The 15,040-nt window shown below is 44.8% G+C and overlaps 3 protein-coding genes and 2 non-coding genes across 7 annotated transcripts; 1 reads left to right on the top strand and 4 right to left on the bottom strand.

The window, feature by feature from the left end:
• Positions 1-1,121: 1,121 nt before the first annotated feature.
• LOC103993130 (probable aquaporin TIP1-1) lies at positions 1,122-2,275 on the bottom strand. The gene is made up of 2 exons (XM_009413084.3): positions 2,068-2,275; positions 1,122-1,984 (listed from the first exon to the last, which is right to left on the bottom strand). Exons 1-2 carry the CDS (start codon positions 2,198-2,200, stop codon positions 1,365-1,367), a joined length of 753 nt encoding a protein of 250 aa, XP_009411359.2. The 5' UTR covers positions 2,201-2,275; the 3' UTR covers positions 1,122-1,364.
• A 3,353-nt stretch (positions 2,276-5,628) lies between these two features.
• On the bottom strand, positions 5,629-8,742 carry LOC103993131 (E3 ubiquitin-protein ligase RZFP34). 3 transcript variants are annotated; one of them, XR_010489319.1, is made up of 14 exons: positions 8,614-8,741; positions 8,301-8,373; positions 8,119-8,206; positions 7,957-8,016; positions 7,457-7,489; positions 7,296-7,373; positions 7,100-7,143; positions 6,967-7,007; positions 6,785-6,867; positions 6,610-6,701; positions 6,458-6,527; positions 6,321-6,362; positions 5,923-6,250; positions 5,629-5,788 (listed from the first exon to the last, which is right to left on the bottom strand). XR_010489319.1 is itself a non-coding variant. In XM_009413085.3 (13 exons), exons 2-13 carry the CDS (start codon positions 8,324-8,326, stop codon positions 6,116-6,118), a joined length of 792 nt encoding a protein of 263 aa, XP_009411360.2. In that variant the 5' UTR covers positions 8,327-8,373; positions 8,614-8,742; the 3' UTR covers positions 5,629-6,115. The 3 variants fall into 3 exon arrangements, 2 of the variants coding, with proteins under 2 accessions (XP_009411360.2, XP_009411361.2); XM_009413085.3 differs by having other exon boundaries at positions 5,629-6,250; positions 8,614-8,742; XM_009413086.3 differs by lacking the exon at positions 8,614-8,741 and adding an exon at positions 8,489-8,605 and having other exon boundaries at positions 5,629-6,250.
• Positions 8,743-11,286: 2,544 nt separating this feature from the next.
• On the top strand, positions 11,287-12,916 carry LOC135619123 (zinc finger protein ZAT5-like). Its single transcript, XM_065120822.1, has one exon. The coding sequence runs from the start codon at positions 11,929-11,931 to the stop codon at positions 12,781-12,783; it is 855 nt and encodes a 284-aa protein (XP_064976894.1). The 5' UTR covers positions 11,287-11,928; the 3' UTR covers positions 12,784-12,916.
• Positions 12,917-13,871: 955 nt separating this feature from the next.
• On the bottom strand, positions 13,872-13,992 carry LOC135621341 (U5 spliceosomal RNA). Its single transcript, XR_010490508.1, has one exon. It is a non-coding gene; the product is annotated as a U5 spliceosomal RNA (small nuclear RNA).
• Positions 13,993-14,512: 520 nt separating this feature from the next.
• On the bottom strand, positions 14,513-14,628 carry LOC135621343 (U5 spliceosomal RNA). The gene has a single exon (XR_010490510.1). It is a non-coding gene; the product is annotated as a U5 spliceosomal RNA (small nuclear RNA).
• Positions 14,629-15,040: the final 412 nt, after the last annotated feature.

Raw genomic sequence — 15,040 nt, 5'->3', positions numbered from 1 at the left:
TTATATAAAGACCAAAGTCATGCGAGTTATCCAACGTGGTTCCTCTAATACTCAAGTTAATTTAATAATAAAAAATAAATTTTTTAAATAAATATTAATTGATCTCGATTATTATGGCTTAATAAGATATTTATAATGGATTTAATTAGAATGGATATTTACTATATGAACAAAAATATATTTTTGATATTTAACTAGAAAGAATATTATGTGGCATGACCTCGATTTCGTGAGTCTATCATTTTTTTCAATCTGATGGCTGGCTAAGCATGTCCATGGATTCACGTGGGACCTCAAAGCCAGGAAAAGAAAGCAGACCCGCCTGGCTTCGAAAGAGACAAGACCTGAGGGGTGACCCGACCGCCTTTCACGTCAGCGCAACAGCACGAAGAAGAAAGCGATTCGGTGCACATTCCATAAGCTCACCGCTGTCCTCCGAGACCCCATAACCCTAATAATACGACGACCAGCATGACTAGACCCGAAGATATGCGGCCTATTGGAGAGAGGAGGCGAGGTCGAGAGCGTGAAGACAATTCATCGAGTCAATGATGAGCACGAAAGGGCTGTTGGGACAGCTCGGCTTGACATTAAGTAAAGTCGCGGAACAAGGACACCCACAGACAATGATGCAACGTTGAAGTCGTGGAGGGGATAAGCCATCGCCAACGCTTCTCTTGCCTTGTGTGCCTCTCTATAAAGTGATAATAGCAACGTATTTATATAAGAATTGAGTGATTACGTCCAATTATGCAGCATGTCGGTGTCTGAACTACTTGAAGTAAGGTTACATCCAAGAAATTGGATAAATCGACACAAATTAACATATAAACGAAAAGAGTTGCAATATACATACACAGTTCCGTGTTTCGTCGGTCATAAATGTGTTTTTGTCAACACAAAGTCTTCGTCTTCTGGTTTTATAGTAGCTAAATATTTTTTTGTTCTCTAGTAAATATGACTTGTTTGTTCATCGTATGATTTTTTCTGATCGCGTTCATTGATGAGGCTAATTTCTTTCGCTAATTCTACCCGTTTGTCAGTTCCATCAAGTCGATTTCTGAGGTATCTTTCTCTTGGCCACATTTACGCATAAAGTTGGACTCCATCACCGCGAGAAATCAGAACAAACACTGACCACCATCACGATCATGATCGACCGGAGATTACACACGAAGGAGCACACCACCATCTCGTGATCTTGGATGTATGGAGATGGAGTCAGAGATGGATCGAGGACTTGAATCAAGGAACAGGAGCAGAGAGAAATAAGGATAAACAACAAGGTGCATGATCGAAGGAAGCAAAGTGCACGGACTTTTCGAAATAAGTACGTAGGAGCGCCGACGACTTCGACAGCCGCCTCAGTAGTCGGTGGTCGGGAGCTGCTCGTGGGAGTGGCTGATGAAGAAGAACTCGTAGACGATCCCGGCGAGGCCGCCGCCGATGAGCGGACCGAGCCAGTAGATCCACTGGTGGGTCCAGGACCAGCTGACGAGGGCCGGGCCGAAGGACACGGCGGGGTTCATGGAGGCGCCGCTGAAGGGCCCGCCCACGAGGATGTTGGCGCCCACGATGAAGCCGATGGCGATGGGGGCGATGGTGCCGAGGCTGCCCTTCTTGGGGTCCACGGCGGTGGCGTAGACGGTGTACACGAGGCCGAAGGTCATGACGATCTCCAGCACCAGCGCCTCCCACGCGCTCACCCCGGACAGCCCGAAGGTGCCGGTCTCGAGCCCGCCGGTGGAGAAGCGGAGCAGGAGGCAGGCCACGGTGGAGCCCAGCAGCTGCGCGATCCAGTAGAGGATGCCCCGCAGCAGCGTGATGTTCCCGCCAACGAACGCTCCGAAGGTCACCGCCGGGTTCACGTGCCCGCCGGAGATGTTAGCCCCCACCGACACCGCCACGAACAAGGCGAAGCCGTGCGCCAGCGCCGCCGCGATCAGTCCCGTGGGCGTCGCCGCCCCGTCGCTCGTCAACTTGTCTGCACCCACACGAACGATCATCAGGGGTCCGGCAAAGACCACGCAGGATAAGCGACAGAAAGACACAAAGAGAAGAACGTACTGTAGGCCATGCCGGAGCCTTGGCCGGCGAAGACGAAGATGAGGGTGCATATGAACTCAGCGAGCGCGGCCTTGAGTGCACTCGGGTGAGTTGCCTCCTCCGGACGTCCAATGGCGATCTGAGAGAACGGCATCGTTACTCCTCTGCTGTCTGAACCCTCTCAAAGGAGCACTTGTTCCGCTTCGATTATGGTGTGGAGAAGGATGAAAGCTTCCCGCCATATATATACTGCCAAGAAGCGACAACGATGACCGGGATAGCCGGTAGCCGGTAAGCACATGCCCAACCAAAACCATTCATGACAATATTATATTAATTCATTCCTCTTTCGAGAGGCGCAATGGATAAGATCCACGTGATCCGGTCCACCCCAGTTTTGTATTCAGTACAGCTCAGATTCGTCCGCCGCGGAGCTACGCTAGCGCCACGTGTCGGGTCGGTCCGGACACCGGAGCCGTCCAACGTGGATTAGGAAAGGACCACACGCGCACTGATGTGACTGGTTCCCTCCGTCTCCGGGATCAGCTGTTCCGCGTGCCGGTGCTTTCGCCCGCGGAGCCGGGAAACGTTGGGTGGAAAGAGTGTTTTGTGTTCCGCTTCCGGGAAGAGTCGACGTCGATGACGGGATTAGAGCTAAGCATACGATCTTTAACTATGGGGATAACCTTATCCCCCAATTGAACGGTGGACCGTAGTGGAACTTCAATTTTCTTTTGGGGTCACCCTCTCTCGAAATAAATAATCCTATCAATTTTATTTGGGTATAAATTTTGTTTTCGTCAATTAAGCTGTCCACTTCTAATGGTGGCACAAACAAGGAATAGACAGACGACAGGCGATTAATAAAAACGACGTGACGTGGCCGCCAAATGCCTTACCAACTCTTTCATCATTTTTATTTAGATTTAAAGAAAGTTATATGAAAAGACGGAGTATGGATAAACGAGAAGTGACATCACTCTATTTAATGCTTTGAACCATTTGGATGAGGATGGCTGTCTCATAGAGGGAGGGGAGGGATCTTTGCAATTAATTTCAGGAACTCATTTTGCAGCTTGAGATCGCTTTGGTGCTCTCACAAATGTCAATTTGTTACCGTTCAATTATTTAGACCGACACCTTTGTTCTCTTGTTGTCGTGTTGTATGTCTCGCATGCAACGTTTTGGCGAGCATGAAGTGAAATGGTACCTATGATTATGATTACCGAGTATTTTAGCTTTTTATGAGGATTTTATGTACTTTAATCATAATTAACACATGCGGCTAGCAATAATCCGGTTCACTATCAACGACCAAGTCAATTATCTATCTCCTTACATCAAGATGCAGAAATTGATGGCATTTCCTCTCAAACAAATGTGATTGATTAGTGGCTGACACCATCCATTTTATGAAACATTGGAGTCAAATTCTAGAAGACAACCAATGTGCTCTCTGTGCAAATGGTACTACAAATATAAGTGTACCTGCCCTCATCATTCGGCAAGCAAACAAAAGTCCAGCCTTGACAACAACTCCCATGGCTAACTTGTGGGGAGCCCTAGACATGGAAGGAATCATTTGTCCCAGAGAAGATGGCCGTGGACATGTGCCAAAGCACATGCCACCCTGTCTGTCCCATAGTGCGTGGATGCAGACGCTCTACCTGAGACGAGTTGTTTACCATGGTGGTTCTAATCCTCTCACTAGATAGATAGATGGATAGATAGATAGGGAGACAGAGGTGACGGTGATTCACGAGATATCCAAAGGTAATCGGAACAACCATGATGTGTGCGTCGGAGCGACTGATTCTTAAATGGCAGACCTGTCCTCACAATCGAGTCTCGTGCAATATTGTCTTGACGGATTACACATGCTGAGATCCGAGTGGGAGTCTATGGACTCACCAAAGCAGGCAAGTCACGTCCCAACATCTGCTTCACGGACGGGTCGCGGCGTTATGACAGCCGGTGGTGCCAATCGATGGACTCCCGTCCTTCTCCTGCCAGCAGTAGCAGCGATGGACGAGTCATATTTGCTGCTTGGATAGGAAAGAGCGCACGTGAAGTGCGGCTCAGGCGCCGATCTAATAATCATCGGTCTCATCCGTCTCCTCGCGGACGACGCTGGGGGACACGTGACCAGGCTGGCACGTTCACTGGTCAGCAGTGCTGGTCCCGTTGTGGGTCCCTTACCCACATGGGGTTGCCCATTTATGTGCGCGACGACGGAGGCCTTCAGAGCTGGGAATCCAAACGCAGGCGCGTCCCCAAACAACGAAGCCTGTATTCGAATTTCGACTCCTTCCCTTTTGCTTCCGCCGCTGTGACTCATCTTAACTGTGATTGTCCTTTTTGTCTCAATGGTCCTTCTTTTTTTAGTAAATATCATACGAATATAATTAAAAAAAAATATTCACTCTAATTTATACTTTATACATGACAGTTCAATCAAAGTTTAACCCACTATAAAAAGCCCATCGGATTATAAAAATCGAGATTAGTGACTATTCACACCCTTGCTAACTACTGACTAAGGGTCAAAAAGAAATATCGAGAAATCATCCGACATAGATTTTCATAAAAATACTTTCAAGGCTCTCTTCCAACTATATCATACTTTCTTACACACGTTGTCTTATTTTTTTCTAAAAATATCACACGTATATAATTACATAGAAAATATTTGCTCTAATATATTTTTGATATGTGACATTTCAATCAAAGTTTAATTCATTATAAAAAGTTTATTGGATCATAAAAATCGAGATCAATAACTATTCATACCTTTATTAGCTACTCTCTGGATCATCGAAAGAATCATATTAGGAAATGAGTTCACCTCACCTCGACTCCTGAGTAAGTGTTTGAGTGTTCGAGTTTCTCTTCACCTCACCTCGACTCATTCCTGAGTAAGTGTTTGAGTGTTCGAGTTTCTCTTACAATCATATCAGACTTCTTGTACGCATGATCCAAAGTTGAATCAACTTGATATTTTACTCTAACATATATTATATATTTATTAAATTTATGATTCGATCTACAAACCCATCAATATATATTTATTAAATTTATGATTCGATCTACAAACCCATCAATAGGAGGAGTGATGTGAATTTTAAGATTGTATTATAGGGGAGATATATCCCTCACCTATCACGTCTGTTGTAATGGTATTGATAACAAATTTAATAATGACAAATATTTTGATTAGATTACCTTAAATCTCAAAAAAAATTGAAGTTTTCTAGAACACATGACCATGATAAATAATTTACAGCTTGTCACCATTAGTCATAGGTTAAGGCATTAAGAGAGAGTCAAAAATTACTTACAAGCTTTAATTGGAGAGCTAGGATTGTTGCCAACATCGGCTTGTACCCTAAAGCTCAAAAGGTAGATAATGGGCCCTTTAGCAATTTATTATAAGCTCATATATTATTACGAAGGTATCAAGTAGCTTGATCGATAAAAACTTTGACATACTAGCATAAAGTCATAAGTTTAAATCTCATTTTCATCACTGGGCAACATTTTGACACAGAAAAATGGGTATAAAAATGAATTTGCACCACAACATAATAAAGAACACTCATATATTCCAGAGAAATTCTAACCTTTATGTGAGTCATGTGAAATTATTATCGGAAGAGATGGAATGCCAGTTTCACCATCTTGTGCACATGGTGTACAACACCCTTCCACATGGAATAATGCACTACGGATACAGTCTCACAGCCTAAGCAACAGATACAACAAAAGGCATCATGTCTATCAAGATAGAGAAGCAGCTTATATTAAGGCCCCGAACTGATCGCAAAAGAGCTACAACAAACTAATTCACCATAGAAATTAGTCGCCGGGAGAGCTTACTTGATACATCGACAGATAACCTTTTATTCCTCAGCATCTGATGACTGAAGGAAGACGTACGAACACAGAAGAATATGTACACCGATCTGCCGTGCCAACCTTTCCCTCGTGCCAAACCTTATCGTGCAGAGCAGAGGTGAGTTCATCTCTGAGAAGTTCTCTGACCATGAATCACCATCATCGAGTGACATCCTCAGACTGTTACACATGTGGACGGACCATCTCTTGTTTGTCTGGTATTGTAAGAGCTGCAGCCTGGACACTTGTGAGCCAGGACATGATATCGGACACTAGACTTCTTTCCACAGTCATTGCAGAGTATTGGGACCTAATTAAGAACCAATCTTGTCAAACCATAAACCTAAATGATATCATTGCTACACTAATATAGGGCTTACCATCTTGTTATGATATATTTCCGGCATTGGTATGGAAGCAACCTGAACATGTTTGAGCGACAGAATTAAGCATATGAAAAAAAAATAATAAAACCAGCCAATAAATCAGCAATTGTTTTCAGAAAATTATAGGATACCTCTTGGTCAAGCTTCTTCCAGACACTGGACATATCACAAACTGATCTTGAGCAGACAGGGCAGGAGTACCTACAGCACAGCAGAGCATTCAAATCGATTATATGAAAGCTTCTATGTTTGCTGAAGCTAATGACCTTTTCTGATCACTTACTGGGAATGCTGCCTCATCTCCTTCACGCACTCCAAATGTATCGTGTGACCGCAAGGCAGAACGCTGATATCCTTCGTCGAGTCAAACAGGTACTAGCCAAATGGAACAATGATATCAGATCACGAACAAATCAGTATTGCAGTTCAAATTTATTTGATTGGTCAAACATGTCTACCTCGAAGCAAACTGGACAGTTGTGGTGCATTGCTCTTTCAACACACCGATGTGAATCCATCAGCGAGTTACTATAACAACAACCTGAAACATTCATCCCAGGTGTAAAAATAACTTCAATTTACTCGATCAAGAAATAGGCATCAGCAATACCAAACCACAGAGGAAAAAAAAAAAGTGTACCACATCGATCACAGTGGAAAAAATTCTCCTCACCCCCGGTTCTGTACATTTAAACAAGCGAACAGATGTAAGAAAACCGAGTCTCATACTAAAACAAAGTAGGTGACATCAAACATCATTCAACAAATCTAACCTGCAGATGCCACATCCATCACAGTGATACTGCTTCTTAGAGACCTGGCACAAAAAGGGCAAATCTCTTAAGCAGCAAGAGAGACAAAATTTGCCGCAAAGTTAAGATGAGATACAGAATATGCTGTCTACATTTATTTCCTACACAGACTGCACTACAATTTTCCCAAAGGCCATACTGAGACTCCAAGACTTACATTGTCATCAAAGAACTTGCACTTAGCACAGAAGTATTTTCCCATGCAACCCCCGCACTCTGTGCAATATTGTTGGACCTGATAGAGCTCCAATTCAGTAACTGATCACATCAGAATTATAATAAAGTATGAGATTAAAGTGGTTCAGATTTTGAACTCACATCTTGCTCTGTGTTGCACAGAGAGCATATAACCTGAGAAATTCAGCAAACGCAAGAAAAATAACAATCAGTGATGAATATTAAGCAATGAGAAAATGAGGAATATTAGGGAAAACAAAAAAGAAAAACTATTGTAAAGAAAGTTGAGAGGGACATAAAAGGATATGGGGAGTCTACAAAAGTATCAACCTTATCCACAAACAACGGCAAGCCAAAAATATCCACATTTCATCATCACAGGTAATCTCCAACATTCAAATTATTTCAGCATTAACTATTATAATTCTCATCTAAGCTAAACAAAGAGTAGAATTGAATCATAAAATCTACACAAAAAACCAAAACATCTGTGAAATGAAAACAAAAGCCAATTCCTCTCTCATCCACGAAGTAACATCACACAAACGAAATTTTTCAGAAAGGAAATGAGATCTCAAAGAGGTGAAAAAAGAAGAGGATAACCAGAAGCAAACTATCAACAGACCGATTAGAGCTCCAACCTTTTGTACTTGATGGCGAGGAATCTCATGCCGATCACGCAGGTCGACCTTAAGCAAATTCTGCACAAAAACCATCAAAACTGAGACTTTTATTTGGGTCGTTCCTAATAAAATCTCGTAATACCCCGAAAGAGCATCGGTCAGGAAATCAAGAAGGCTCACTTTGGCGTCATTGTGACAATGTCGGCAATCAAACACCTCGCCGCAACACGGCGCCCTAATCTTGCATCTCCTCCTGTAGTGCGAGCAGCTGTTCCACCAAACAATGACATTGCAGACACAAATCAGAACCTGGCATTACCTGTTCAGAAGCAAGAAGAGGGATCGGGACGAAAGGAACCCACCCGTACTGCCCGGCTCCCAATTCCATCTTTTCCGCGATTGCTCAAAGATTGCTATCCTTACTTGCGTCACAACCTGAAACAAACAAAAAGAGAAAGGACTCAGAAACCGAAGCAGAAGAAACGAGATTCGACCCACGAAACAGATCCAAGATCGCAAATTTCGTTTACAGGTCCCTCTTTTCGGTCACCTATTAATCCACGCCCATCAATTGACGATAGAGAGAAACGAGCAAGGGAGGTTCTATTATGATCTTTTCGGGGGAAAGGAGAAGGTAAAGAAAGCAAAGACAGAATCGAGGTAGGGAACAATTACCAGTCCGGTGCAATGAAGCTATACTATCGGGGAGGAACTAAGAAAGGGAAGAGAACAGAGCTGTTGACATTGATTTCGGAGGTGGCACGATATATAAACGCTACATAGAAAAGATACATATCTGTGGGCGGGTGGGCGCGTGGGTCGTCGTGAGACTCGAGGAGCGAGAGGATAATGACGGGGGAGGCAGAGCCACGTTGGTTACGTGCAGGCGGATGTAGCGAAGGCGGCCGCCACCCCGTGTCCCGTAGCAGAAATCAAGGCCTGGTTCGGACGAAAAGATTGAACCCCCAAAAGCATATCTCAAAGGATCAAACGAGTCGGTAATTATCTTTTATTAGAAAATTATCTAAAATTTTTATTACATCAATAGACGTACAATAATACACGAATTAATTTAAATATCTTTAAAAACATTATTTTAGAATATACGCGCAACAAAGTCAAATTAGGGGCTTTGAAAGGGGCAGGTGATGGGGTAGTGGGGACAGAGAGAGAGAGAGAGAGAGAGAGATGGAAGATGCCTCCTCATCCCAAGTTGCGGGGGCCACCAACAGTCCACAGATTAGTAACATCGTCAGCACCTTATTCCCAAACTCCTGATTGTGATCCGTCGAGGATGACGTCGGTCGGAGCGGTTGCTTCGCATTAGATGCCTTGGATGGCTTCCGAGACTGAATGATCGCATGTCGACTTGATTTTTCTACTATTAACGTAGATCCGATCCGTTAAGTCGACGAGCCTGTGCGCAACAGGTGCTCGTGACTGACGGATGGATCTCCAGCACCCAAGTGTGCGTCACGATCAGTGCAATTTCGTCAGAAATCGTGTCCACCATCATCCTATCTTCGTGGGCCAAGTGAGGCCCAACTATCCGTCTTCTACGGATTGGGCCGCGAACAGCTTTGTTCTCGTGACCCCTAAACCGGTCGGCCGAAGTATGCCCAATCGCCCTCCTCGGCTAATTCTCACGCATCACAAAGCAACGTACTCACGAAGACGCTGCTCACTTATCGGCGAGTCCAAAGGTTCGTGTCTCCCATTGTTATCGGCTTCTATTCTCCAAAGAATAAGCTTCCTCAAACGTTGGATGTACAAGTGACACAAAGATATATATATATATATATATATATATATATATATATATATATATAGAGAGAGAGAGAGAGAGAGAGAGAGTAGGTACGAGGTCTTTGGCTTTGGAAGATGTGTTCAGACCCCACTTGTCCATTCTAATACATCACATGCCATCCGACACTAATGAACTCATCTTCAGATCCAAGTGGTAGAGAACAATTAAGTTCAACAAAGCTACCTGCTCCTTACTTCCACTCCAAGACATCTATCCAAGTGATTTAGGATCTCACCACAAGTTATATTTCTGATGAACGAGTGAGATATATGTATGTATGGATTTTAAACACTGTGATATCATAGCATGCATGTCTTTGGCACAAAAACACCCACCGGCTTAATGTCCAAGACAGAGAGCAACACCTGTGGCCACTATACGCCTCTTCTGGCTCTCTTGGAAGGGAAGCATCGAGGTTGGAAAATTAGGAGAGGGAAGAACGCATGTGATCGTGCAAGAGAGGTGGTGATCGGTACCCATCAACTTAGGAACTGGTCTTATAATAAAGAGGGGAGAGGTGAGAGGTGTCATTGACTTCGCTGCTCAGGTTGATGCCAACAAAGAGGAACAACATCTTTACTAACGAAACCAGCAAACATCTCACATATTTAGAATGCAATCTCTCTATGATATTACAATTATCAACCAAAACCTGCATAGTTTCCAATAATAACATCGGGTTCAGGAAAATACATGGCACATCGATCATCCGAGCACGTCGATCACACACCACAAAGTGCAGCGGCATGACGCTACAAACTGGATCTCACCCCAGATATAATAGCATGCTTGCTCCCTTAATTACAGTAAGGTAGTAAGAGTTTAGTATCTTCCACATTGGGCGATGTCTGCCAACAACCAGTACAGGAGAGTCTCTGTCATTAAATATCGCTTAGGTGAGGATCGAGTGAGATCACTGGTTGCAAGTTGAGAGGAGAGGAGAGAGAGGGATCCATCAACTGATGTCTTTGCTGGCAAAATAATGTTGCTGAAACTTTCATGCCTCACACAAAGAACAAAACATTAATCTGCTTAGCTTTGCTCATCACCTCCGCCTCACAGTAGGAACATGCATCACACATCTAACCAGCTATATAAATTATGTGTCCGTCATCGTTACCAACAAACCGTCCAGTTGTTTGAAGCCATGAATCCTGTGGCAAGCTATTCTAAAGTCACGGAGTCCTCCTTCCCGATCCAATCATGGAAGAGAGAGACGTGGGTGTGTGTGTGTGTGTTCGAGTGCAGTTGAGGGGCAAGTAATACTAACCAACACCTTATGGTGCTTTTCTTTATGCGTGGCTTCCGTATATATAGTTTAAATCTCTGCTAGAAATCAAGAGTCAACTACTAATTCTAAGTGATATTTGGGACTGTGATATACTTTTGAGAGTGCTAATTGGTCCTTTAGTTGATCAACCACTGCAAGCAATCCAACAGCTGCAGGAACCACTGCTACCAGTCCCCATCATCGTTAGCTCTGTTGGCTTCGAGAGGCGTGCATCGCCCATTGTATTTGCTCTGTTTACCTCAGATATATTAGATGGCTGGAAACTAAAACAAGGTAAGCTTTTAGCTAAACAAGCCCAATTGGAACTCAGCTGCGAGCAAGCAAAGGGAGGAGGAGCGTAGTTTCCGTGTGAGCGTAGGTTCTTCACAGAGGGCATCGTCAGGTACTCCCCATCATCTCCTTTGTTGTTCTCGTTTCCTCCTCACGTTGTTACTGACCTCCACCCCATGACTTTTATGGTGCATGCCAACCTTTTGCGAGTCTCGATGTCCCCATCCTTGGGCCCTGTGACAGTTTGTGCGGCCAACTCCTTCCTCCACAAAACATAGCTAAGTGAGAAGGAGAGCAAACAAGCTCCAGGATTAGGCATTTTGGTTGGTGTTGTGCAGTCCGTCCCCTCTGTCCTTTGCTATTGTTCCTCCCTTCACTCCACACCTCTCCTGTGTCCACCTAATTTTCCCTATGTTTAGTGCTGAAGGCCATGTATGTGAGCAAGTGAGGCCAAGTCATGGTTATCCTCTTACAATAATAGCAAGGGGCGGCATTTGACTCCCATCTGTGGATGTATAAATATATACATAAAGACAGGTCTTGCAATAAGCCTTCTTATTGTTTTAGCACCTCCACTCACTCTCTCTAGTTTCCTCCACCTCTTCCTCTCGTTCTAAGGGAGATGGAAACTCCGGAGGAAGCCACGGCTTATTCCAACAACAGCGACAGCGCATCCAATGATGAATTCGTTCATGCAGTAGTTAAGGGCAAGCGCACCAAGCGCCAGAGGACACAGCCGCCGCCTGTGCTGTCCATGGCTGTCGCCGACTCGCTATCGGCCTCCTCGGCCGAGGCCGCCTCTGGGACCGTCACCGAGGAGGAGGAGGACATGGCCAACTGTCTCATCCTTCTCGCCCAGGGCCGAACGTTGGACGCCGGGCCCAATCTAGAAGAGCAGAAGGTCGATGCCGGCGGTGTTGTCGCCGGCGGCAGCGGGTCCGAGAGGTTTACCAGCCGAAGACTCGCGGAGGGGGCCACGACGACCAACGGCAAGGCTGGAATTTACGTGTATGAGTGCAAGACATGCAATAAATGCTTCCCGTCGTTCCAGGCGCTCGGCGGACATCGGACCAGCCACAGGAAGACCAAGCTAGCCGCCGGGACGACCGCGGAGGAGAAGAAGCTGGCGGCCGGCGACGATATCCTTCAAATCAGTATGAATTCCTTCTCAAAGCCGATCGCGGGCAGTGGGCAGACGAACACGAAGCCGAAGGTCCACGAGTGCTCGATATGCGGATCAGAGTTCAGCTCCGGTCAGGCGCTCGGAGGCCACATGAGGCGGCACAAGCCGCTGGGCGCCGCAGACAGCCAAGAAGCCAAGAAGGACAAGAGCTTTCTTTCGTTGGATCTGAACCTCCCCGCTCCCGCAGACGACGGGCTCCAGAAGCCGCCTTCGCCGACGCTCTCATTGGCCAGCAAGCGCCCGCTCATCTTCCGGGCTTCGGCATCGGCCTTGGTGGTCGACTGCCATTACTAACGCCACCGCGTTGACCAACGAAAGGCAAAATATGTCCATTATCACAATTCTTTCTTTACTTTTGACTGATTACAATTTGGGTTGTTGTGGCTTCTGTGAACAATTCATCCTTGTTTCTTCACGACTTCATACCGATTAATGGTTCTCTGAATTCTTTTCTTTGATGTACATGGCACTAATTAAGAAGAGATATGCTTGACATCTGTGGATTGAGAGACTGATGACATTGCGGTGACGTAAAGGTGAACAGTCTCTTGTTTTCTTCTCTCCCTTTCGAAGAGTCGCTGAGTAGTTCACCCTACCTTGAGCTTGTCTCGTTTGTAAGACAATTAATCCCTGTCGAGAGATGCCGAGGGCAGACGTGAGTTAGATAACCAGTGAGGCCACGCCAATGTGTCACACACTGCTTTCGTTCCAGGAAAGTCCAAGAACTGCACCCAGGAGCTGAGTTGATCAAGCCAGAAATGAATGAGATGTGTCTTCCAGGTTTAGATGGTGAGGGGGAGGAGGTGTTTGACAATGGAACATGGTCGGTTGGGCTGCTGCCGTTCATAATCCATCTACACCTATGATCGACAGCTATAATAGTGTGCACTGCCCTCTAGTTTATCTCGAAAGGTCCTTCGAGTGGTGGCACCAAAAGTGCAGCTAAGCAACCAGTTGTGGCGGCGTAAAGCTTTTGTGTGCTTCGCACTCTCACCAAAGGCGAACACTAATCTATTAGGTTTTCTTGGCAGATACGGAACAGCTGCGAGTGCAACCGTTGGAAATCGTCGGGCGCTATATGTTGCCCTTTGCGTTTACTTTTAGTGACAGCAATAAAGAAACAAAAATAAATATGATTATGCTTCATAAACGCAAATAAATTTCTTGGATAGAATATATCATATATTTATATAGGAAAACTTTGCATTCATAATCGCATAAAAGTCAGTTGAATTCGCTTCTAATTCTACATCAAATAGACGATTAAAATTTATTCCAAAATTAAAAATCGTAAATGTGTTGAGAGTAGACAAAGAGAACCCAGTTTTCATCCAACTCGAAACGCAAGGAGGATAAAACGTTTTGACTTTGACTTAACGGGGCCCACCCTAAAAAGAGTGGGATACCCTCCAAAAATTGGCGTATGCTGCTTAAGGTGGCGAGCACACGGTATTCTTTAGTAAAAGGCGAAAGAATAGTTCGCTTTGTGCTCACCACGCAGCTGCGTGAGTTGCGTCTGGAAGAAGCCCATGTTATAGACACACCATTGGCCCGTGCACCAGCTTGGTTAATCGATATGGGACTATAGCTCCGAGCCGGCCTCACTTTTCCCACTTCCCTCTTCTTCCCCAACCTACTAATCATTTGAGCATCGAATCACAATCTCATGCGTTGAGTATAAATTTCTGTATTCGTTCCGCTTTGTTGCTCTGTTATTTGCCGATGATGAGATTAAATCGTCAGGATTAGAAGTTCCCTTCGCCGTATGACTCTCAAAGTTTGCCCATTGTGTATTCGTACAACGTAGCAAGTCACTGTTGGTGGTTTTACCTAATTTCAATGTCTAACCCCATTCGATACGCTCTCTCCGACGCACATTGGATGGGGTTGGTGGCTGAATGGTTCACTGTCACGATTTGGTCTTGTTGGTGTTCAAAGAGTTCCGAAACGAACCAATTGGCCACTTAATCTGACTAAACATAAGAGAGTACAAAAAGATTGACATTGACTTATTGGGGCTCAAATCTTAACCGAAAAGGAACCATTCAAAAATTAGCGTACACTGCTTTATGTGGTGAGCACACGGTATTCTTTAGTAAAAGGCGAAAGAATAGCTCGCTCTGTGCTCACCACGAAGCTGCGTAACTGTTCCTGGCCTGAAGCCCATGTTTATATACAACCATTGAGCCTTCCACCTGCTTGCTTAAGCGATGTGGGACTACAGTCCCAAGCGGTCCCAACCGACTTATCCCATGCATTATTGCTCGAATATCAATTTCGCCTTTCCTGTTTGGTTTTCTTCTGTTCACTCCGCTTTATTGCTCCGTTATGCTTTTGTTGCCAATGAATCAATGCATGAAGTCATTGGAGATCTTTCTACTCCGAATACTCGTGTCACTCATGATCATACTGAATCGAAAGGATTACAGGTTTTTCTACAGTTTAGTGTCTACTTCTGCAACACAGCAAGTCACTGTTGGTGGTCATTTTTATAATAAGTTCTCTCCAATTCAGACTGGCTGCGGGTTGTCGTCAACTTAGACGAACAAAG

Source organism: Musa acuminata, chromosome BXJ2-8, assembly GCF_036884655.1.
Source record: "Musa acuminata AAA Group cultivar baxijiao chromosome BXJ2-8, Cavendish_Baxijiao_AAA, whole genome shotgun sequence".
Classification (NCBI taxonomy): domain Eukaryota; kingdom Viridiplantae; phylum Streptophyta; class Magnoliopsida; order Zingiberales; family Musaceae; genus Musa; species Musa acuminata.
This window is presented reverse-complemented; position numbering and strand designations above follow the sequence as displayed.

Coding starts and splice junctions, on each gene's coding strand:
- LOC103993131 (XM_009413085.3), bottom strand. CDS start 8,326: ATGGAATTGGGAGCCGGGCAGTACGG. Junction 7,490..7,956: donor CTCGCCATCAAGTACAAAAG/GTTGGAGCTCTA, acceptor TGAATTTCTCAG/GTTATATGCTCTCTGTGCAA. Junction 6,251..6,320: donor AAATATATCATAACAAGATG/GTAAGCCCTATA, acceptor GTTCTTAATTAG/GTCCCAATACTCTGCAATGA.
- LOC103993130 (XM_009413084.3), bottom strand. CDS start 2,200: ATGCCGTTCTCTCAGATCGCCATTGGACGTCCGGAGGAGGCAACTCAC. Junction 1,985..2,067: donor AGGCTCCGGCATGGCCTACA/GTACGTTCTTCT, acceptor GTGTGGGTGCAG/ACAAGTTGACGAGCGACGGG.
- LOC135619123 (XM_065120822.1), top strand. CDS start 11,929: ATGGAAACTCCGGAGGAAGCCACGGCTTATTCCAACAACAGCGACAGC.